This window comes from Hyperolius riggenbachi, chromosome 3, assembly GCF_040937935.1.
Source record: "Hyperolius riggenbachi isolate aHypRig1 chromosome 3, aHypRig1.pri, whole genome shotgun sequence".
Lineage (NCBI taxonomy): Eukaryota > Metazoa > Chordata > Amphibia > Anura > Hyperoliidae > Hyperolius > Hyperolius riggenbachi.
In genome coordinates, this window is record NC_090648.1 from 62,688,247 (window position 1) to 62,711,665 (window position 23,419).

The window sequence follows — 23,419 nt, forward strand, 5'->3', positions numbered from 1 at the left end:
AGCATCCTGACAGACAGAGACTGAGATGGAGCTCCCCTCCCCCCCATTCTCTGCCAGGAGAGCCGCTCTCTTTCTTAGGATGCTTTTTTTCTCCTGCCGCTTGTATTTTTAGCATCAAGAAACGGGCATAGGAACCTTTCAGAGCACACGTAGATGAGAGCACCACCCCCATCTCCCTGCAGGGACAGGAGGAGGAGGAGGAGGTATAACCCTCCCACAGCTAGAAACCTGACGACTTTCCATTCAGCACTCAATACTTTGCCCATAAATGTCATCATGTCTTATCTCAACTGGATATTCACATAGAGATATTCCAGTGTGTCTCTGACTGATGTTATTATATGGCCTCCATTCTATAACTGCTCAGTAGCTGGACTGATCTCTATAACGTCACCCTTATCCTGTAATTGTCCTGTATCGATCACTGATAAGTCCTCCTCCTCAGAGCAGGATCATCCACCAGGCAACCTAAGCAGGTGCCTGGGGCCTAGTGGGTGTCAAGGGGCCCACCTACCACCTTCTCTGACTTCTCTCCACTTCAGCTTACCAAAAAGACCACAAGGGGGCCCCAAATCTGCTACCCTATTACATCTTAATCCATCCATTCCCCTCCTCATCCTGTAATTGTCCTGTATCTATCACTGACTAGTTATTACACGTCCCCTCATCATCATGTAACTGTCCTGTATCTATCACTGACCAGTTATTACAAGTCCCCTCCTCATCATGTAACTGTCCTGTATCTATCACTGACCAGTTATTACAAGTCCCCTCCTCATCATGTAACTGTCCTGCATCTATCACTGACCAGTTATTACATGTTCCCTCTTAATCTTGTAACTGTCCTGTATATATCACTAGTCTGTTATTACTTGTCCCCTCCTTATCCTGTAATTGTCCTGTATATATCACTGACCAGTTATTACATGTCCCCTCCTCACAGGGCAGTTTCTATGCTAAATTGCACCCAGATCGAGGGTGTAATAATTGCGCCCCCAATATTATTTGTGATGCGGTATTTAGCCCCCCAGTATAGGTAGCCAGGCATAGGTGCTCCAGTATAGGTAGCCATGCATAGGTGCCCCCAGTATAGGTAGCCAGGTATAGGTGCCCTAGTATAGGTAGCTAAGTATAGGTGCCCCCAGTATAGGTAGGCAAGCATAAATGCCCCCGGCAGAGGTAGCTAAGTATAGGTGCCCTCAGTATAGGTAGCCAGGCATAGGTGCCCCCAGTATAGGTAGCCAGGCATAGGTGCCCCCAGTATAGGTAGCCAGGTATAGGTGCCCTAGTATAGGTAGCTAAGTATAGGTGCCCCCAGTATAGGTAGCCAAGCATAAATGCCCCCGGCAGAGGTAGCTTAGTATAGGTGCCCTCAGTATAGGTAGCCAGGCATAGGTGCCCTCAGTATAGGTAGCCAAGCATAGGTGCCCTCAGTATAGGTTGCCAGGCATAGGTGCCCCCAGTACAGGTGGCCATGCATAGGTGCCCCCTGCATATGTAGCCAGACATAAGTGCCTCTAGTATATGTAACCAGACATAGGTGCCCCCACTACAGGTAGCCAGGCATAGGTGTCCCCAGTACAGGTAGCCTGGCATAAGTGCCCTCAGTATAGGTAGCCAGGCATAGGTGCCCTCAGAATAGGTAGCTAGGCATAGGTGCCCCCAGTATAGGTAGCTAAGTATAGGTCCCCCAGTACAGATAGCCAGGCATAGGTGCCCGCTGCATAGGTAGCCAGACATAAGTGCCTCTAGTATAGGTAACCAGACATAGGTGCCCCCAGTACAGATAGCCAGGCATAGGTGCCCCCTACATAGGTAGCCAGACATAAGTGCCTCTAGTATAGGTAACCAGACATAGGTGCCTCCAGTACAGGTTGCCAGGCATAGGTGCCCTCAGTATAGGTAGCAAGGCATAGGTGCCCTCAGTATAGGTAGCCAGGCATAGGTGCCCTCAGTATACGTAGCCAGGCATAGGTGCCCCCAGTATAGGTAAGCAGGCATAGGTGCCCTCAGTATAGGTAGCCAGGCATAGGTGCCCTCAGTATAGGTAGCCAGGCATAGGTGCCCTCAGTATGGGTAGCCAGGTATAGGTGCCCCCAGTATAGTTAGCCAGGCATAGGTGCCCACAGTACAGGTAGCCAGGCATAGGTGCCCTCAGTATAGTTAGCCAGGCATAAGCCCCAGTATAGGTGATAGAGGGGGGAGCCATGGCCACAATGACTTTCAGCTGCAGGAAGGGAGGCCCAACTTCTCCCTCCCACTCCTCAGGGACCCCATCCATGCTTCCCCCTCCACTGCATAGTAAGCGCAGCGGGACGCCTGGTGGAAACAATTCACATCCTTCCGGGCTCCATGTGATGATCACTTGCTGCTGGGCTCTTCTGTCTGCACCCGCTTACTCTCACTACTTCCTAATTAGCAGAGGAAGTACTGAAAGTAAGCGACTGCAGTACTGTAACTGCACAGCGCAGTAACTGTGGTGTGTCTGATGAATGTTGCCATTTAGTTTCATTAGTTTCCAAGCTATGCTCATTCCCTGACAGATTACAAGTAATTTTCTAATCGTTCAGCCCTAAATGATTTACAAGTCTTTCCACAAATGATCTGCTTAGTGAGGTTAATTCATAATACTTTTCCCACCTTGCTTATTAGCTCACAATTTATCTCAACTTAACTCATGATTTATCTCTCCTTATTTGACTTTGCTCATGGTTTATCTTTCCTTATTTTACTTATCTCTCCTTATCTGTTTTCCTCTTGAGACAATCACATACAGTGGGTTGCAAAAGTATTCGGCCCCCTTAAAGTTTTCCACATTTTGTCACATTACTGCCACAAACATGCATCAATGTTATTGAAATTCCACGTGAAAGACCAACATCTAGTGTACACATGAGAAGTGGAACGAAAATCATACATGATTCCAAACATTTTTTACAAATCAATAACTGCAAAGTGGTGTGTGCATAATTATTCGGCCCCCTTTGATCTGAGTGCAGTCAGTTGCCTATAGACATTGCCTGATGAGTGCTAATGACTTAATAGAGTGCACCTGTGTGTAATCTAATGTCAGTACAAATACAGCTGCTCTGTGAGGGCCTCAGAGGTTGTCTAAGAGAATATTGGGAGCAACAACACCATGTAGTCCAAAGAACACACCAGAGAGGTCAGGGATAAAGTTATTGAGAAATTTAAAGCAGGCTTAGGCCCCGTTCACACTTGCGGTTTAGTAAAAACCGCACCGGATGTCCGGACCGCACCGTATCCGGACCGGACCTGATCCGTACGGTTCCTATCCGGATCCGGTCCGTTTGCATCCGGTTTCCGTGCGGTGTGAACACGGTTGCGGTCCGGATCCGGTTTCTTAAGGAGATAACATCCTTTTAATTACCTGGGGTCTGGGAGGTCAGCAGAAGGGTCTGGGGTCATTGTTGGAGACAGGTGGACGTGTGGAGACCATCCGTGGATACAGAGACTGCAGTTGGGACCATGGATCCAGGCATTTTTTACTCGTAAACCTGGGAATTCTCTCTGTTGTTCGCCTCCTTCAGACATATCAGACATGTTGCTGGCAAAAAGAGCTCCAGCATGAAATCGCTGCTGCCCCACTCTTCGCTGGGCCCATGTGGTCCCCATCCAAAATGCATAGGAAGTGGGGTAGAACGTCCGTTTTTTGTAGCCAGTGTGTTGTGCGCTCTCCGGCTCTCATTGCTTTGTATTGGCCGGATGGTGCAGTCCGGCTCCGCTCCGGATACGGCTGCCGGAGGAGCCGGACCAAAAAATAGCGCATGTTGGAACGGACGCCGGAGTCCGGATCCGGCCCGGATCCGGTCCGGCTCCGGTCCGGCAGAACGGACGCATGTGAACGGACGCATAGGCTTTCATTGCCATGCCGTGCGTCCGTTCCGTCCGTTCTGAAAGCGGTCCGGCTCCGGCACGGCGATTCCGGACGGCCACCGCTAATGTGAACCGGGCCTTAGGCTACAAAAAGATTTCCAAAGCCTTGAACATCCCACGGAGCACTGTTCAAGCGATCATTCAGAAATGGAAGGAGTATGGCACAACTGTAAACCTACCAAGACAAGGCCGTCCACCTAAACTCACAGGCCGAACAAGGAGAGCGCTGATCAGAAATGCAGTCAAGAGGCCCATGGTGACTCTGGACCAACTGCAGAGATCTACAGCTCAGGTGGGAGACTCTGTCCATAGGACAACTATTAGTCATGCACTGTACAAAGTTGGAATTTATGGCAATAAGAAAGGCATTGTTAACAGAAAGCATAAGAAGTCCCATTTGCAGTTTGCCATAAGCCATGTGGGGGACACAGCAAACATGTGGAAGAAGGTGTGCTCTGGTCAGATGAGACCAAAATGGAACTTTTTGGCCAAAATGCAAAACGCAATGTGTGGCTGAAACCTAACACTGCACATCACTCTGAACACACCATCCCCACTGTCAAATATGGTGGTGGCAGCATCATGCTCTGTTCAGCAGGGACAGGGAAGCTGGTCAGAGTTGATGGGAAGATGGATGGAGCCAAATACGGGGCAAACTTGGAAGAAAACCTCTTGGAGACTGCGAAAGACTTGAGACTGGGGCGGAGGTTCACCTTCCAGCAGGACAATGACCCTAAACATAAAGCCAGGGCAACAATGGAATGGTTTAAAACAAAACATATCTATGTGTTGGAATGGCCCAATCAAAGTCCAGATCTAAATCCAATCGAAAATCCGTGGCAAGATCTGAAAACTGCTGTTCACAAACGCTGTCCATCTAATCTGACTGAGCTGGAGCTGTTTTGCAAAGAAGAATGGGCAAGGATTTCAGTCTCTAGATGTACAAAGCTGGTAGAGACATACCCTAAAAGACTGGCAGCTGTAATTGCAGCAAAAGGTGGTTCTACAAAGTATTGACTCAGGGGGCCGAATAATTACGCACACCCCACTTTGCAGTTATTTATTTGTAAAACATGTTTGGAATCCTGTATGATTTTTGATCCACTTCTCACATGTACACCACTTTGTATTGGTCTTTCACGTGGAATTCCAATAAAATTGATGCATGTTTGTGGCAGTAATGTGACAAAATGTGGAAAACTTCAAGGGGGCCGAATACTTTTGCAACCCACTGTATAAAAGTTTTATACATACCTGGGGCTTCCTCCAGCCCCTCCGCACAGATCGCTCCCACGCCATCTTCCTCCGCCTCCTCCTTCTCTTGGTAGAAGCCCCGTAAGTTTGGCCAGTCAGGGCACACTGTGCATGCGCCGACTGGCCCCGGCTACACTTTAAGTGGAAAAATAAGTAAGGTGAGGCAATTCATTATATAAGCTATATATAAGCCAGTGTCACACATTCAGTACAGTTATTCCCAGTGGGCTGCTGCCTATGGCCGTTCTGGCCGATGTGTACAGATAAATGCCGGAAATGCTCCTCCATAAGAGGATGTGAGGTTCCTCAGACCAACAGCTAGAGCAGCTTTCAGCATTACTTTAAAGAGGAGCTGTCAGCCATACAATCTCAGAAAAAAAACCCCACATATATAAGTAGATAAATACCTGCTCTACTTACATAACAGATGTATTGCACTGTCCACGTTTTAATTTTAGTAATTTTATGACAGTAAAAAAAGAGAAAATCCTTCTTAGCATTTCCCATTTTAACTGTGGCTATATTGAAGCCAATCCTTATGTCATTTCCTCTCTTACTCTCCTCTGCCCAATTGTGTATGCATTGCCCACCCTCCACTATAGAAAGTGCATAGTCTCAGCATGAGAAATATTGGCCAATCGGAGAGGAACAGAGGTATGGGAGGGGAAAACAGGAGGGAAAGAGGGTTCAGCCAATCAGGCTGCATTAGTTAAGTCTAAGGGGTAAAGCTGCGTACACACATGCGACTATAGTCGTTTGAAACAATCGTTCCCCGATCATTTCAAATGACGATTGTTTAAAAAAAAATCCAACGACCATTAACCCAAATGATGGACGAGCTAGATCGTTAAAAGCAAAAGATCTGCCTTGACGGATTTTTTTAAACGACGATCGTTTGCAAAAGTAGTACATCGTTAGAAAATGGTCGTTCGTACTAGGCTTGACATGCACATTTCGTTGTATCTCCATAGAACCTTTCATTTTTATGCGCAAGCGCAACAGTTGCTTTTCGTGATGTAACGTTCGTTCTATGAATGTGTCCTGTGACACGTTAATTGCTACAATATTATACCATAATTGTTATTTTAACAGGACAGAGTGTGTTTTTGTATGTTTTGTCAACGCATATTATGTAAATGCTCTACCTACATACCTACCGTATGAAATCTTGTACTGTAATGTCATATACGTAACGTTAGTTTTACAGTGTAACGTACGTTTTGAGCCGTTCGTTACGTACAGGCAGAACTTGCTATGATGTCACTTCCAGGAACAGTATGTGACGTTGTTCCGGATCGTTCGTTAACAAACGATCAGATCGTTATCGTTACGCACCTTTAAAAGCTAACTTTACTTAGGTCGTCCTTTCATCAATTAAAAGATCGTTTGTCGTTCACAACGAACGATCGTTGTCGTATGTGTGTATGTAGCTTTAGTAAAAAAGCAAAAAAGACAACCCAGCATGCGCTGCAACTTCCTTTGAGTGGCAAAAGTACCTGAGAGTCAGGTAAACTGGGGAATTATGATTTATCAACATAAAAAGTAATAGTGATGTTAACCTCCTGAGCGGTCTGGACGAGCTCAGCTCGTCCATCACCGCCGGAGGCTGCCGCTCAGGCCCTGCTGGGCCGATTTTTATCAAATAAAGTGCAGCACACGCAGCCGGCACTTTGCCAGCCGCGTGTGCTGCCTGATCGCCGCCGCTCTGCGGCGATTCGCCGCGAGCAGCGGCGAAAGAGGGCCCCCCTAGCCGCCTGAGCCCTGCGCAGCCGGAACAAAAAGTTCCGGCCAGCGCTAAGGGCTGGATCGGAGGCGGCTGACGTCAGGACGTCGGCTGACGTCGATGACGTCACTCCGCTCGTCGCTATGGCGACGATATAAGCAAAACAAGGAAGGCCGCTCATTGCGGCCTTCCTTGTTTATTCTGGGCGCCGGAGGCGATCGGAAGATCGCCTCCGGAGCGCCCTCTAGTGGGCTTTCATGCAGCCAACTTTCAGTTGGCTGCATGAAATAGTTTTTTTTTTATTTAAAAAAAACCCTCCCGCAGCCACCCTGGCGATTTAATCAGAACGCCAGGGTGGTTAAATGATACCCGAAGTGACATGTGACATGAGGAGATAGACATGTGTATGTACAGTGCCTAGCACACAAATAACTATGCTGTGTTCCTTTTTTTCTTTCTCTGCCTAAAAGAGTTAAATATCAGGTATGTAAGTGGCTGACTCAGTCCTGACTCAGACAGGAAGTGACTACAGTGTGACCCTCACGGATAAGAAATTCCAACTCTAAAACACTTTCCTAGCAGAAAATTACTTCTGAGAGCAGGAAAGAGGTAAAAAGGGGAATTTCTTTTCAGTGAGGGTTACACTGTAGTCACTTCCTGTCAGGACTGAGTCAGCCACTTACATAACTGATATTTAACTCTTTCAGGCAGAGAAAGAAAAAAAGGAACCCAGCCTAGTTATTTGTGTGCTAGGCACTGTACATACACATGTCTATCTCATCATGTCACATGTCACTTCGGTATCCTTTAAGTTTTGGATTGTCTGGTTAGCATCCGTATTACTTGTTTACCAGATAAAAATAAAGAATTGATTTTTGATTTTATGCACGACAGTTACACTTTAAAAGTCAGGTCTCCTACAAATACTTTTGTTTTCACACTAAGTGCCAGTTTGTTGCAGTTGAGTACGGCTTTACTAGTGCTTCCTGTTATCCGTCATATAGACTAATGGCTTGTCACTCTCGTGCTGTGTCTTCTCTATCAGTCTCTCCTGTTATCCGTCATATAGACTAATGGCTTGTCACTCTCGTGCTGTGTCTTCTCTAGCACTCACTATACTCTTCCTTGTGTTCTTGTCTTTGCAGAGTAACGATGTGTTTGGCAGTGCCTGGAACTGGCTGTACTTTATCCCCCTGATCATCATTGGCTCCTTCTTTATGCTTAACCTTGTTCTGGGTGTCCTTTCTGGGTAAGTACAGATGGATTTGTACCAAAAGGATTATGAAAATAACAGTTTCGCTCAGAAGCCCAATCTGCACTTTCTAAAGCTGCGTACAACACTTGGGATCCATGTCACCTGAAATATCTTTTTGAGATTGCTTCAGGTGATAGTATACCTTGATCAGGAGATTGCTTCAGGTGATAGTATACCTTTGATCAGGAGATTGCTTCAGGTGATAGTATACCTTTGATCGGGAGATTGCTTCAGGTGATAGTATACCTTGATCAGGAGATCGCTTCAGGTGATAGTATACCTTGATCAGGAGATCGCTTCAGGTGATAGTATACCTTGATCAGGAGATTGCTTCAGGTGATAGTATACCTTGATCAGGAGATCGCTTCAGGTGATAGTATACCTTGATCAGGAGATCGCTTCAGGTGATAGTATACCTTGATCAGGAGATCGCTTCAGGTGATAGTATACCTTGATCAGGAGATTGCTTCAGGTGATAGTATACCTTGATCAGGAGATCGCTTCAGGTGATAGTATACCTTGATCAGGAGATCGCTTCAGGTGATAGTATACCTTGATCAGGAGATTGCTTCCGGTGATAGTATACCTTTGATCAGAAGATTGCTTCAGGTGATAGTATACCTTGATCAGGAGATCGCTTCAGGTGATAGTATACCTTGATCAGGAGATCGCTTCAGGTGATAGTATACCTTGATCAGGAGATTGCTTCAGGTGATAGTATACCTTGATCAGGAGATCGCTTCAGGTGATAGTATACCTTGATCAGGAGATCGCTTCAGGTGATAGTATACCTTGATCAGGAGATTGCTTCCGGTGATAGTATACCTTTGATCAGAAGATTGCTTCAGGTGATAGTATACCTTGATCAGGAGATCGCTTCAGGTGACAGTATACCTTGATCAGGAGATCGCTTCAGGTGATAGTATACCTTGATCAGGAGATCGCTTCAGGTGACAGTATACCTTGATCAGGAGATCGCTTCAGGTGATAGTATACCTTGATCAGGAGATTGCTTCCGGTGATAGTATACCTTGATCAGTGAACAGTCACGCAGCTCTGTTTTAGAGTAGGTTCACACTTATTTTAAAAACGTATCCGTGGCTCCGTTTTTTGGCCCGGATCAAAAACCGAGCCACTGATACAAATGTTAAAAATAGCAGCAGTCTTCATTCAGTTTCAAAACTGCCGAATTCCGACTCGAGCTCTTTGCAGGCTGCAGCCGCCGTACAGCGCAAGACAGCGATGTACTCATAGTACTATAGTCTAGGGCTAATTTTAGTGGGAGCCAATTAACTTATCTGTATGTTTTTGGAATGTGGGAGGAAACCGGAGTGCCCGGAGGAAACCCACGCAGACACGGAGAGAACATACAAACTCTTTGCAGATAGTGCCCTGGCTGGGATTCGAACCAGGGACCCAGCGCTGCAAGGCGAGAGAGCTAACCACTACGCCACCATGCTGCCCAATGTACACATAAAAATCTTTATGTTAAAGGGACTTAAAATGAAGAATTTAGCCATAGTGCCACTTTAATTCTGGCTCACATGCAAATTCAATGCAAATTCCACAGCTTAAAATTGAGCCAATCAAAATCAACAGGAAGTACAGTAACAAGCTGCAAATGAGCTGGAATGATCAGCCTCTCATGGACTATCTGTGCTCGTGGCAGACAGGTGAATATCTCTGGTTTTAGAACACAATGCCGTACAATGCGGAGGTTATGTACTGAAATCTTTTGTCTCCCGCAGGGAGTTCGCCAAAGAAAGGGAGCGGGTAGAGAACCGCAGGGCGTTCATGAAGCTGAGGAGACAGCAGCAGATTGAGAGGGAGCTGAACGGTTACATGGAATGGATATCCAAAGCAGGTGAAGTCATGTGACTCGCTAGATGTATATTGTGTGAGAGTACCAACATGTTTTGTGCTGTTCTGAAATCACTCATAACTTTTCCCATGGTCTACTCCCAATCAGCAAAGAATGGTCAAAAATGCCAAATTTAGTTCTACAAAGGCTCAAATCTTGCAGGGGGTTATTTAAAGTGTACCTGAGCCTGAGGTGACATGTGACATGATGAGGTAAACGTGTATGTACAGCACAAAATATATTAATAACCAGGCTGTTTCTCTTTTTTATTTTGATACCTGAAAGAGTTAATTTACAGGAATGCAAGTGACAGCTTCTGTCTTGTTGGAACCTTGTCAGGAATATAGTAAACCTCACTGACAAGCAAATTACAGCCATAACTTTTTACCTGGCAGAATAATACTTCTGAGCGCAAGGGAGAGATAGAAAAAGGTCAACAGTCCATGTACTGTATTTTAATTCTTGGACACTTAATAGACTGTCATTGAGCAGAGACAATAAAACATTAAATCTAGTTTGTAGATGTTTAAATATAAAATAAAACCATGGGATATAATAGTCTATCTCATCAGTTCATACTCACCTCAGATTCACTTTAAATGAGGGGCTGTTCATACATAACTGAATTTGCGTGCGGTTTGCTTTTTCAAATTTGTGCTTGAAATCAAATGCTATTTTGAAATGAATTACATGTATAATAGAGTGTAAGGTGAAAGTGGCCATATCCTGGCAGCCTCGGGGTCCCCCCCACACACAGATGCTCAATAGGGGTCTTACCATCATAGGATAGGGTTGTGGAGGGCTCTGGCATCAACGTGAGTTGAAGCCAGATTCAGGGAGAGGACAGTAAGGCCAATTACATGCTGTCTTACTGTCTAGCGAGAGGACAGGTACTCTTTATTGGGCTGTTACTTAATGTTTGCGTTAGGTGGGCATAGATCTGGGGGTGGCAGGTGGAGTATATGTAAACAAAGGGGTTCAGCTGTCTTCTCATAGAGGAGCAGACTCAAAGACTCAGTAAGGTAGTAATTGTACATTATTGATTGTGGCTGCAGAAGAGCCTACTGCAGTGCACCGCACCATTTTGTTCTCTGCGGCAGACTGCGCCACCGGGCAACAGGCAAATCTGCGTGGCCCTGCCCCCCAAATGTGTGAGCCAATGACGTCAGAAACACCTGACCCCTCAGTCTTGTGCACACTTCCAGACAGGAAGTGCGACACTAGGCTTTACCGTATGCGCATGCTTGCTGCACCACTACCGCAACAATCTATAAAGATTGCTTGCAGTGTCATTGACTCCCATATAGTCATCCGCCACGTGGTACCAATCGGAAATCTACCACTCGGCAATCCGCTGCAGCTTCTGCATCGGCCAGACTACTTCCACCGCATCACATCACACTGGGGGCACTGTGATCCCTCCCATTGGGATCAATGGCCACTGTGGCGGGGGAGAGTACTGCCATGCAATGTGCTATGTGTGCAAAAGGGCTAAAACTCCCCACGTGAGGAGGGGTTTACTACCATCGATTTATCTAGCGACAGCATCTTTTATATATATATATATATATATATATATATATATATATGTATATATATATATATATATATATATACATACATAGTATATAGTATATATATATATATGTGTGTGCTTGTGTATATATACTATATATATATATATATATATATATATATATATACACAAGCACACACATATATATATATATATATATATATATATATATATATATATATATATATATATATATATATATATATAAGATGCTGTCGCTAGATAAATCAATGGTAGTAAACGGTAGAAAGCATCTGTCATTATGTATAGCCCAGTGCTGCACACCAAAGAGCACTAGCGTAATCGCAAACGCTCAGCGCTTTTTGAAGTGAATTTTCAGAGCGATTCTAGGCATGTGCCTAGTGATTTTTGAAACATGTCTAGCGATTTTTGGAGCATTTTGGTGTAGCTTTTTTTTTATATTTTGTTACAGTAGAGCTGTAACTGAACAGGACTTGCGTTTGCATCTGGGAGAAAAGCTCACAGCTCTGGTGTGCTCCATCCCATTGAAATACATTAGCCCAGCTTTTTTTTAAAGCGCTCAGAATCGTGCTTGGTGTGCACCAGCCCTATGTTTGTATATCAGTTCAGCCAAGCTTTAGTTTTTCCCTATTTATAACACAGTCAAGACCTGTCCATTTCAGATGTTAATTTATGACTCACAGCGCATGGAGTGGTCTGTATAATGATATCTTATGCCTTTTGCCCATAGGAGGACCTCTTATCTGCTGTTCCTGCAACACTACATCAGTCTCTACTGCCCCCTCCTGGGGCCGCTCATAACTACCGAGCACTGTACAGAGCCAAGTATTCCCAGCAGTTCCCCAGCATATGACAGGCATTAGCTATCAATAATATATTACTCACACAGTGATCTCCCTAGAATTTTTTTTCCAGCCGGGTGGCATGAAAAAGTAGCCGGGTGGGTAGCGATGAGAGAATGCAGAGCCAGTGCTTCTGTGCACAACTCTGCTTACATCATAGGAGGAGGTGAGCTGATGACAGCCGGGTGCTCATCAAAACTAGCCAGGTGGAGAATCCGGCTAAAAGAGCCTGGGGAGAACACTGCTCACACATTTACAGCCTCAGATAAACCATCCACAGCTAAAGACAATTATTATCATACATTTTTATGCAGAGTACGATTTTGTACAAAACGCTTTGTAAGTGCTTTTGCAGAGCGATTCCGTTTTTTCACTTCCTGACTTCAGTCAGGAAGTGAACTCTTTCACCCGGGAATGAATAAATACAATGGGCTTGATTCACAAAAGAGTGCTAACTGATAGCACGGCCGTTTTCGGGCAAATTTTCGCGTTGCGCGAGATTGTGAATTTTTGCATGAAACGATACCGGTTTCACGCGCAAACGATATAGTTTTACGTGAAAATTCGCATTTGCACGCGAAAACTATATTGTTTGCACGCGAAAATTCACGATTGCGCAAAACGCGAAAACGGACGTGCTATCAGTTAGCACTCTTTTGTGAATCGAGCCCAATGTATTTATTCATAAAAGCGCTAACGTAATCGCCAGATAATCGTTAGATAAAGCGATTTGTGAGCGTTTTGTGTTTTCCCTATACCTTCCATTGTAGCAAAATCGCCCCAAAAATGGTACATGCAGCGCTTTGCTGAGCGGAAAGCGGACGAAACGTGCTGATATGAACTATCCCATAAGGATTCATTGCACTATCGATTTCAGGACGTTTTTTAAAAATCGCCAGAGCTAAAAAAAAAAAAACCACGCAAAACGTTCTGAACAAGCCCTTAGATTGTAAGCTGTGCGTTGTGTTTCCAAACTCTCTTTTCAAGGCCCTTCTTGCTAGGACAAGGCTTGCCGTATGCCCTGTAGTGTCACAATACATCTCCTAAACCAGTATTTCCCAGAAGGCTTGTACACCCACTTGACTAAAGTTGGCTGAGGCTGCAGATAATCCTCAGCCAACAATCAACGGTGTATACAGCAGCCGCTGACCCCCGAGTTATCTGCCGAGCGGATCTACTCACCTGATCGGCGACCAATCGTGACGTCGCATACACACCGCTCCATCGTCCCTCAGCCCCCCCCTCGCATAGCTACAGTACATGCCTTCAGCTACATAGTGCAGGGGACACTCGTCTGTACCGGTCAGCTCAGCGATGTCGCCCAAGGGCATCAGGTTCCGATCCCAGATGGGAAACATCAACCACAGGTGTGTACCCACCTAACCATGCACTCCGTTTAGTACTTTTTGTGCTGAATGTGGAGAAGATGAGTTACCAAGGTGGGCATGTGGGTAATGGCCAGGCCAAAAAAATCCAGTTGTTTCATTCATTGCCAGGTGGCAGTGTCATAGGAACTGGTTATTATAAAAGGGGCCTGTTCAATTCCTTGGTTACAGCGCATAATGTACTACTGATGCGTCATGCGTGCATTTTTAGCGGATAAGGAATGACTTTAGCGCTCCAGCATAGGGTTACAGCTCAGCACAGCGCACACAGCTAACGCATGGAAGGACTCTTTGCATTGAGTCATTTTACTATCTGCATTTCGCAGGTTCGTTCTGTTTTCAGCAGTGCCTCCAGTTTTGTTCTTCATCTTGTTTTCTTTTCTGCCTCTAGAAGTAATTCTTGCAGAAGACGATAGCGACGTGGAAAGACTTCCTTATGATGGTAACGTAGATATGAAAGAGAAATGATTCTGAACACTACTGTACTTTTGTACATGAAAATGTAAAATGTAATTCTATTAAAGTCTTACCTCATTCATAACCTAAGCAGGGAAGGGGGCTGAGTCTTAAAGTTTTGCTGTTAAATTATCTGACTTAAGGGTGGTTCACAGGGACGCTTGGCGGGTGTTTACTGTCAGTGTCCAGGACTCGTTGTTAAACGCTCCCATTCAAGTGAATGGGAATGTTTGTATCGGGCGGCCCCACCAAAAGCCTACGAAAGCCCCCGAAGGAGACGCCGCTGATCGGGATGCTGCTTGAACCCCATGTGAACCGGCCCTTCCTTGTTAACTCACAATTTATTTCTTCTTAAAGGAATACTTAAGTCTAAAAAAAAAAAAGAGATTTACTCACCCAGGGCATCCCTCAGCCCCCTGAAGCTGGATGGTGCCCTCGCAGCCCTGCTCCGATCGTCCTGTCCCCGCCGGCGGCTACTTCCGGGTTCGGCGACAGCCGCCGACAGGCTGGGAACGCGAGTGATTTTCTGCGTTCCCAGCCGCTATACCACCCTCTATGCTGCTATAGCGTATAACATTTATGCTATAGCAGCACAGAGGGTGATATAGCAGCTGGGAACGCGGAAAATCACTCGCGTTCCCAGCCTGTCAGCGGCTGTCGCCGAACCCAGAAGTAGCCGCCGGCGGGGACAGGACGATCGGAGCGGGGCTGCGAGGGCACCATCCAGCTTCAGGGGGCTGAGGGATGCCCCGGGTGAGTAAATCTCATTTTTTTTCTTTAGACTTAAGTATTCCTTTAACTGACTTAACCCATGCTTTAGCTCCTTATTTGAGTTAACTAATTTCTCCTTCTCTGTTTATCTCATGAATGATTTCTCCTTATGGTATTTGTTCATCTCATGCACTAGTTATGGTGAAAAATAAGTAAAGGTGGCCATATACATCAGGCGACCATCTGATTCGAATAATTTAATTGGAACGGATGAAAATCGGGGCCACCAAGAGCATGCCCGATCGATGATGCGACCAGTTTCAAGGCGAAATTGGTCGCATGTATCGATCAAACATGCTGCAAGATGTAGGGTCGACTTGCATGATTGGGTGCGCGGCGGTAACAGCGTGAGTTATCGCGACGAGCGGCAAACGAGACGGAGCCCCCTGGCGATGTCCCCCCAATGTAAAATGTTCCCGTCCGGGGCAGTATACGGTACGTCTTCACACGTGGTTGCTGGCGTAATGCGGGCGCTTGTGTGACATCACACACGTGCCCTCTAATACACCGACAACCATGTGGGGCGCTTGTATGCGCACGGAGCCCAGAGCCAGCGGCGGCCATGGACAGGTAAAGTATACTGTCCCGGACGGGAACATTTTACTGTATGTGGGCAGCAAGGTGGCAGATGCAGCGCCGCAAGGATGATTCCCGAGAGATTTCATGCTGAAATTGATTGGAAATCGGCCTGAGGTGTATGAACAGCCAACAGATTGCATTCAATCAGAGAGAAATCTGTCTCTTGGTCAATCTGCCCATATATCGTCTGATGTCACTGGATTACGCTGAGCTGTGTGAACTAGTGACATCGCTGTAGCCTCAGGGACCCGGCAGTGATGTCACTGGATTCCACTGAGCTGTGTGAACTAGTGACATCGCTGTAGCGTCAGGGACCTAGCAGTGATGTCACTCGATTCCGCTGAGCTGTGTGAACTAGTGACACGCTGTAGCGTCTGGGACCTGGCAGTGATGTCACTGGATTCCGCTGAGCTGTATGAACTAGTGACATCGCTGTAGCGTCTGGGACCTGGCAGTGATGTCACTGGATTCCGCTGAGCTGTATGAACTAGTGACATCGCTGTAGCGTCTGGGACCTGGCAGTGATGTCACTGGATTCCGCTGAGCTGTATGAACTAGTGACATCGCTGTAGCGTCTGGGACCTGGCAGTGATGTCACTGGATTCCGCTGAGCTGTATGAACTAGTGGCATTGCTATAGCGTCTGTGACCCGGCAGTGATGTCACTCGATTCCGCTGAGCTGTCTAAATAATTGAGTCTGTCTACAGAGCGGCAGATTACACTATCTTAAGATGATTGGTACATCATAAATGCGTAGCTAATCAATGCATATAAACGTCAGCGACTGATATACTTCCTTTTTCTATAAACGCAGGAGCACTGCGGAGGCCCACAATCAAAAAAAACAAGACCGAGCTGCTGAATGCCGATGAGGGGGAGGAGGTCATCGGAGATATCACTGCAGTGGGTGAGTGTCTGTCCAGCTCCAGTTAAAGGACCATTATCCAAAATTAAAATACGGTACATGAAAACACATTAATAAAAAGTAAATTTCTCCCAAAGTAAACGTGCTAGAATTTACTTTTCTCCTATGTTGCAGTCACTTACAGTAGGTAGTAGAAATCTGACAGAACTTACATGTTATGGACTAGCCCATCTCCTTATGGGGAATTCTTAAAGTGGACCCAAATTAAAAATACAAGATTTCAGAAATAGAATCTATTTTCTAAATTATAACAATAAATAGCAGCATTTTTTCAGCTACATGATGACAAATATAAAATATTTTACATTTATTGGAAGAACCCCTCCCTTCCTTTCAAATTGCCAGGATTTTTCCGGCAAACTGGTGGAGTAGATGGTGTCTGGCAAAGGAGGAATTGCTAATGGCTGCCCCCAGTATAACCCTAGCTATGAAAAGAGAAGGGTGAAATGCATGCACTGAAATGCTCATAGGTTTGAAGGAGTGTTTATTTATCTTTGTATGTGTCAGAGTGGTGCAACTACATATTTTTAATTAAAAAAATGTTTGGTTTGGGTCCGCTTTAAGGTGGCCACACTATACAATTTGTTAAATATCTATTCAATTCAAGAATAGCAATCAATTTTTGCTGATTGTAACAATTAAAAAATCTGACCAATGTACCACATACCTATGTTCAGTTTTTCCCCAATCATGAATAAAATAATTGAAAGCCCAGAAAAAAATGATTGGAACTGTACATCAAGTAATTGACAATCCATCACATACCACACAATTGTTGATAAAGTTGGTCTGAAATTTCGAACATGTCCAATCTCCAAAAATAAAAAAAAATAAAAAAACGGGAAATTTGATCGGATTTATCGAGCAAAAACAAAGAAAAGCTCTCGATTTTTTGGGACAACTGATTGAAATTATCGAATTGGTGGAAAATTGGATCTTTTAATTGTAGGGCGTGTTGACACCTTTAGGGATTCTATATTTTCAAAAAGCACTTTGTGAATGACAGTTGCTCAGTCCAACCGCCAGAGTAGTATGCAAACAGGTAGGAGGCTGGCCTGCGTCATTGTAGAGATCCTCTCCAGGGACTGCTTTTGTAAAGAATAAATTAAATACTGAGAATCCCCCATGAACCAATGGACTAGTCAAAAAAATTGGCCATTCCGTCAGATTTCTACTAACTACTGTAAGTGAAAGCAACATAGGAGAAAAATAAATGTATAGCTCATTTTACTCTGGAAGAAACTGACTACTTATTTGTATGCGTTTACATGTATTCGAAATTTTACCATTTTTCGGGACAGTGGCCCATTTGAAACGAAAAGGAAAAGCTCACTTCAAATTAAGTGTTAGGTTTCCATATGGAACGCTATGATTACTTTATCTGTTCTCCTTATTTCTGATTGGGAAAGTTGTTTCTTGTCTTTTTTTCAGGATTGAAAGAGGAACTGTACTGAAAATAACATAATTAATAAAATTTCTTATTTTTGTACAATAGTACTTTTAAAAATGATAAAGGCCTTGTTCACATCTAAAATCGCAATCGCTGACACCAGTGTTTTGCGATTTTGTGAGTGAATTTTTTTAGCGCCTCCCGGCGCTCACCTGCTTGACACCCCGAGTAGGAAGGACAATAGAAGCCAAGCTAGATTTCCCAGATTAGCAGCACTGTGGTGAAAGCCATGTGTCTGCATGAGGAGGAGGGACCTTATAATTCACAGGAAGTAGATGTAAGCTCTCATTTCTTCTGACAGGAAATAACAGGATCTTCAGCCCCATATACACACTCAACAGCAGTCTTTTAAGCCGCATCTACACGCGTAGATGCGGCCGCGATGCTCCTTATCAATCGAGCTGATGCGGCTCGATTGATAAGATCCGACAGGACGGATCTTGCTTCCGCCGATTCCCTGCTTGCTCTCCGCGAGGGGACAATGGCAGGGAATCGAGCGGAAGATAAGCGGCGCCGGCGGGGACGAGCGGGGAATCGAATGCGGCGCATGCGCGGCGAGCGGGGACGCGGCGGGCACGCGCGGGGACGTGGAAGAGGCGATCCGGCGGCTAATCGAGCCGCCGGATCGCCACAACATCTCCTCAACATCTCCCCGTGTAGACGGGGCTTAAAGGTGCCCATACACTCGTCAGATTGGCAGCAGATAGATAAGAAATGCATCTGATGATCTATCTGATGCGTTTTTAGAACATTTTTTACCAGGATAGAATTCCAATAGATTTCAGTTTGAAATCTATTGAAATTCGATCTGATGGCATTTTTTTGCCATCAGATTTCCATTAAGGCCAATGCAAACTGATAAGCAATCTCATCAGATCGACCTAAATTTTTCACCCTGCCAGTTCGATGGAAATACATCGAAATCGATCGAAATCGGCCATCGATCGGTCGATTGGTCAACCGATTTGCAGACGATCAATCGATCGATCGGGATCGATCGGTCGGCCAGAAAATCGGCTGAGTGTATGGGCCCCTTAAGGCTCTCACAACTTTTCTTGTGAAACACCCAAAAAAAAATCTCTTGCTATAGTTTAAGCAGCTGATAAGACTGATAAGAAGTCAATCCAAATGTTGAATTGACTTCTTATCAGTCTTGTCAGCTGCTTGAACAAAAGCAAGAGATTTGTTTTAGGTGTTTCACAAGAAAAGTTGAGTGTGTGTATGGGGCTTTAAGGCTCGTACACACGCCTGACTGCAGCCAACGACGTGTCCGTCAGCACCTCCCGCTGGGTGGGTTTTCAGCAGACAGTACAGCGTGTGTACAGTCAGTCTGCAGACTGATAAGGCTGTTTCTGAATGATCCGCCTGGCGGATCGTTCAGAAACAGCCTTATCAGTCCGCCGACAGACTGTACGCACGCTGTACTGTCTGCTGAAAACCCGCCCAGCGGGAGGTGCCGACGGACCCGTCGTCGGCTGCAGTCAGGCGTGTGTAGGAGCCTTTAGCCTACAGGAGACAATTATGCAACTACAGGCAAATACTGCCACACAGAGGAAGTCTCACACTAAAAAAAAGTCCATTTCCCACATTTACTTTAATCAAGATGATTGTTTTCAGAATTTGCTTTGTTCAGTTTTGGGATTAGGTGAGCCTTAAAGGACACATCCGAGCACCTTAAAACTAAAAAAAATCTACTTACTTGGGGCTTCCTCCAGCCCCTGCCAGCCGTCCTGTGCCCTCGCCGCAGCTCCACTCCCCGCCGGTGGACCAGGGTCCCCTCCGGCGCAAGATGCCCACTGGTCAGAGTCACGTTGACATCATCCGGACTGCACTGTGCAGGCGCAGTAGTTCTGCGCTTGCGCAGTACAGTCCTGATGACGTCAGTGAGCCGCATGGTGAAGCCCAAACAAATCCTGACCTGGCGAGGTCAGCATCTGCACCGGAGAAGACCAGGAGCCACCGGAGCTGCGGCGAGGGCACAGGGCGGCTGCAAGGGGCTGGAGGAAGCCTGAGGAAAGTGGATTTTTTATTTTTATTGTGCTCGGACCTTCCCTTTAAAGTGTACCCGAGTTGCATAAAAAAAAACAGTTAGCTACTTACCTAGGTAGAGGGAAGCCTCTGGACCAGCAATTATTAACCTTGTTGAAGGTATGGATCTCTACAAGTTTTGCATGTGCATTCACCGAACCCTTCCTAGTCGGAACCCTTGGTAGCAGGAGGGTAACTACAGGGGCAGCTCCTGCAACCAGGGGGGCCCAGAGCTGCAAGAGGGCCCCAATTACTACTTCACTCCCTCCTATACAGGGGTCCATTTTTTAGATCATGCCTTTACATGGACACACTTGTTATGGGTGTGAAGAATATGATGTCCACACTTGTTTTATGACCCTTGTGAGATGGGCCCCCAAAGCTGTGAGGGTCATCAAAGGAAGGCAATGGGAGGGTGTGAACACTGGAGGGCTTGCTGGGTAGCTGGACAAATAAAATGTTTTCTTTTTCAAATATAAAACATAAATATATTTATTTTATTAGTGCACAAAATGAACCTTTGCTACTGCAAAGGCTCGGCCGTACTTGAGCAGGCACAAGTCACGCCCGTGCACAAAGAGGGGCGGGGCTGCAAAGTGTCCGAGAGTTTCAGCGCCGCATCAGGGGCCTCGAGGAGGACATGGGAAGCCTCTGGAGGATCCAGAATCTTCTCCCTAGGCAAGTATCAAACTTTTGGTGCTAGTCTACTTTAGGGAACCCGGCAAAAATCCTCATAGAGAACAGTTGTCCAAACACAGCACCCTCCACAGCACAAAGCTTTGTGATTGGCCAAATAGTGTGGGTGTAGTTTAGTACCACCTAGCAGTTTGAGAGGGTGCTGTCCACCCAATCTCGTTTGCTTAATTTCCCTATGAGGTTTCCTGCTCGGTCCCCTAAACTAGACTAGTGCCAAACTTTGTATGTTAAAAATGTTTTGTGTTCACTTTAAGGCACAAAGCAGAATATATTGTTTCTTTTTCTATTACACCACCTTGTTGTTCTTGTGATATGTGCTAGGATGACTGTTATCCCTTATGAATGTTCTCACACCTCTTGTGTGTTGTTGCAGGGTCCCCCTTCGCCCGTGCCAGTATAAAAAGTGCCAAGATGGAGAATTCCTCATACTTACACAAGAAGGAGCGGCGCTTTCGTATCTACGTTCGGCGTATGGTGAAGACTCAGGCTTTTTACTGGGTGGTTTTAGGCCTCGTAGCACTAAACACGCTGTGCGTGGCGATTGTGCATTACGGCCAGACTGAACAGCTATCTGATTTTCTCTGTGAGTTTCCGCATTGTTTATTATTATTGATTCATAAAGCACCAACATATCCTGTGGCGTTGTACAAAGTAAGAAACAAATATGGGGTACATAACAGTACAGACAGCGGTATACACCAACATACAAAATACAGAATAGGTACAACATACAGAATTGGTAATTACAGTGACAAATGTAACACAATGAATAAAATGTATAACTAATTTCAGAACACGAAAGGGCGTGAGAGAGCCCTGCCCCTGCAAGCTTACAATCCACAGGAATAGAGGGAAACGAAGTGGGGTAGAATACTATAATCATACTAAGAGTCAGTGTGTTTTTAGGATATCTAGTAAGGTAAGGAGTACAACCTTGGCCAGAGGTCAAAGGGGAATGACCCAAGTTCTGTGCAGGATGCTCCCAGCAGCGGGAGTGTAAACGAGGACGCACAAGGCCAGGGCCGCGTAGGCACAGTGGGCAGCAACTGAAGACTGCAAAACAGAGCCGCAGCGGAGAACGGGAGGATTTTTTGGTAACGACGCCGGCACAGGGAGGCTGCAGGGGGCTGCCAGAAGCCCCAGGTAAGTGAAACACTTTTTTTTTTAATACTTCAGGTTTCCTTTAAATAATACCAGTTACCTGGCTGTCCTGATGATCCTCTGTCTTTTATACATTTAGCCATAGACCCTGAACAAGCAAGTTTTCTAACAAAAAATCTTACAAGATTAGCTGCATGCTTGTTTCAGGTGTGTGATTCAGGCACTACTGATGCCAGAATGATCAGCAGGACTGCCAGGCAACTGGTATTGTTTAAAGGAAATAAATAAGGCAGCCTCCATGTGCCTCATGTTCCCTTTAAGAGTGTGGACTTTATGGGTTTAGCTATGATCAGGCAGGTCACTCGGAAGCATACACATTGCTGGTTTAGCTAGATATAAAACTAAGATTTACTCTGGCAGGTTCTGACCGTGGTTTCTTCTCTCCTTGCAGACTATGCAGAATTCATTTTCCTTGGGCTCTTTATGTCCGAAATGTTTATAAAAATGTACGGTCTTGGAACCAGGCCTTATTTTCATTCCTCGTTTAACTGCTTTGACTGTGCCGTAAGTATATGGAAAGGTTGTCACTGAAATACCATCTGTGGTGTTCATACTTCTGACCTGTAGTTGGCAATGTTACACTTGTAATATTATCTAGACTGTTGTGGATCATTGGTTTCTGTCGTTTGCTGACAGGAGATACAGAACAAAGCCGCTGCTTTATATAGAGAAGCCTGTAAATAAACCTTATGGTTATTCTGTTGTAAGTTTACCAAAGACGCTTGCTTTATTACTGTGTAGTGATAAGTTTTCACAGAGAGGGTGTTATCTTAGCACTCCAGTTCTTAAAGAGAATCAGTACTGTCCGATTTGTACAATAAAAAACATACCAATCGAGTCACTGTGAACTCCTGGATCCCTCTTTGCCGTTTCCGCCGCAATCCTGACTTTTAATCGCCAGTTGTAGGCAGTGTTTACAAACAAAAAACATGGCCGCTAACCAGGAAGTGATGTTTGTATATATATATATATATATATATATATATATATATATCATGTTACAGTATACTACAAGTTTTTATTACATAGTGAACTCCAGTCAGGGATTCTCACAGTTTCTCAGCATGGGCAGCTCCCTTTATTAGTCTGTGACTAATAAACAAAGCATACACACAAAGCCTGCAGGGGGCGTGGAGAGGTGTGCATAACTTCTCCCTATCACAGAGGCAGTGCATTCCTTTCTGGGTCGACAAAGCTTGACAAAGAAAAGAAGATTAGATATATTACAGAGATAGTGCAACTAGAAAAGGCTGCAGTAATCCAGAGCACATTAGAACAAGTATAGGAACTTATAGGATAGAAAAAAATAAGGCTGAAAATTTTGTTACAGAGTCTCTTTAAGTTATCACCTCTGTAGTTATTCTTACATGCAGTAGATAGGGAAGGCAGGAGCATCATCCCTCCTGCTGCCTCCTCTGCCAGCAAGATTGCAGTCAGCCTGCAGGTGCGTATGGTGTCCATGGAAGGGGAGAGAGAGAGAGAATGGATGTGTCTGTGTATGTGTGTGTGTGTGTGTGTGTGTGTGTGTGTGTGTGTCTGTGTGTGTGTCTGTGTGAGTCTCTGAATGTGTGTATACAC

At 45.3% G+C, this 23,419-nt stretch overlaps 1 protein-coding gene across 1 annotated transcript in view; it reads left to right on the forward strand.

Annotated features, from left to right (window-relative positions):
• Positions 1 to 23,419, forward strand: part of CACNA1A (calcium voltage-gated channel subunit alpha1 A) — a 313,214-nt gene that overhangs the window by 99,466 nt on the left and 190,329 nt on the right. The window contains exons 6-11 of the mRNA XM_068274204.1: positions 8,020 to 8,123; positions 9,878 to 9,993; positions 14,167 to 14,217; positions 16,396 to 16,488; positions 21,054 to 21,263; positions 22,233 to 22,345. Of these exons, the coding sequence (XP_068130305.1) occupies positions 8,020 to 8,123; positions 9,878 to 9,993; positions 14,167 to 14,217; positions 16,396 to 16,488; positions 21,054 to 21,263; positions 22,233 to 22,345 (687 nt within the window). The remainder of the gene's footprint in view (positions 1 to 8,019; positions 8,124 to 9,877; positions 9,994 to 14,166; positions 14,218 to 16,395; positions 16,489 to 21,053; positions 21,264 to 22,232; positions 22,346 to 23,419) is intronic.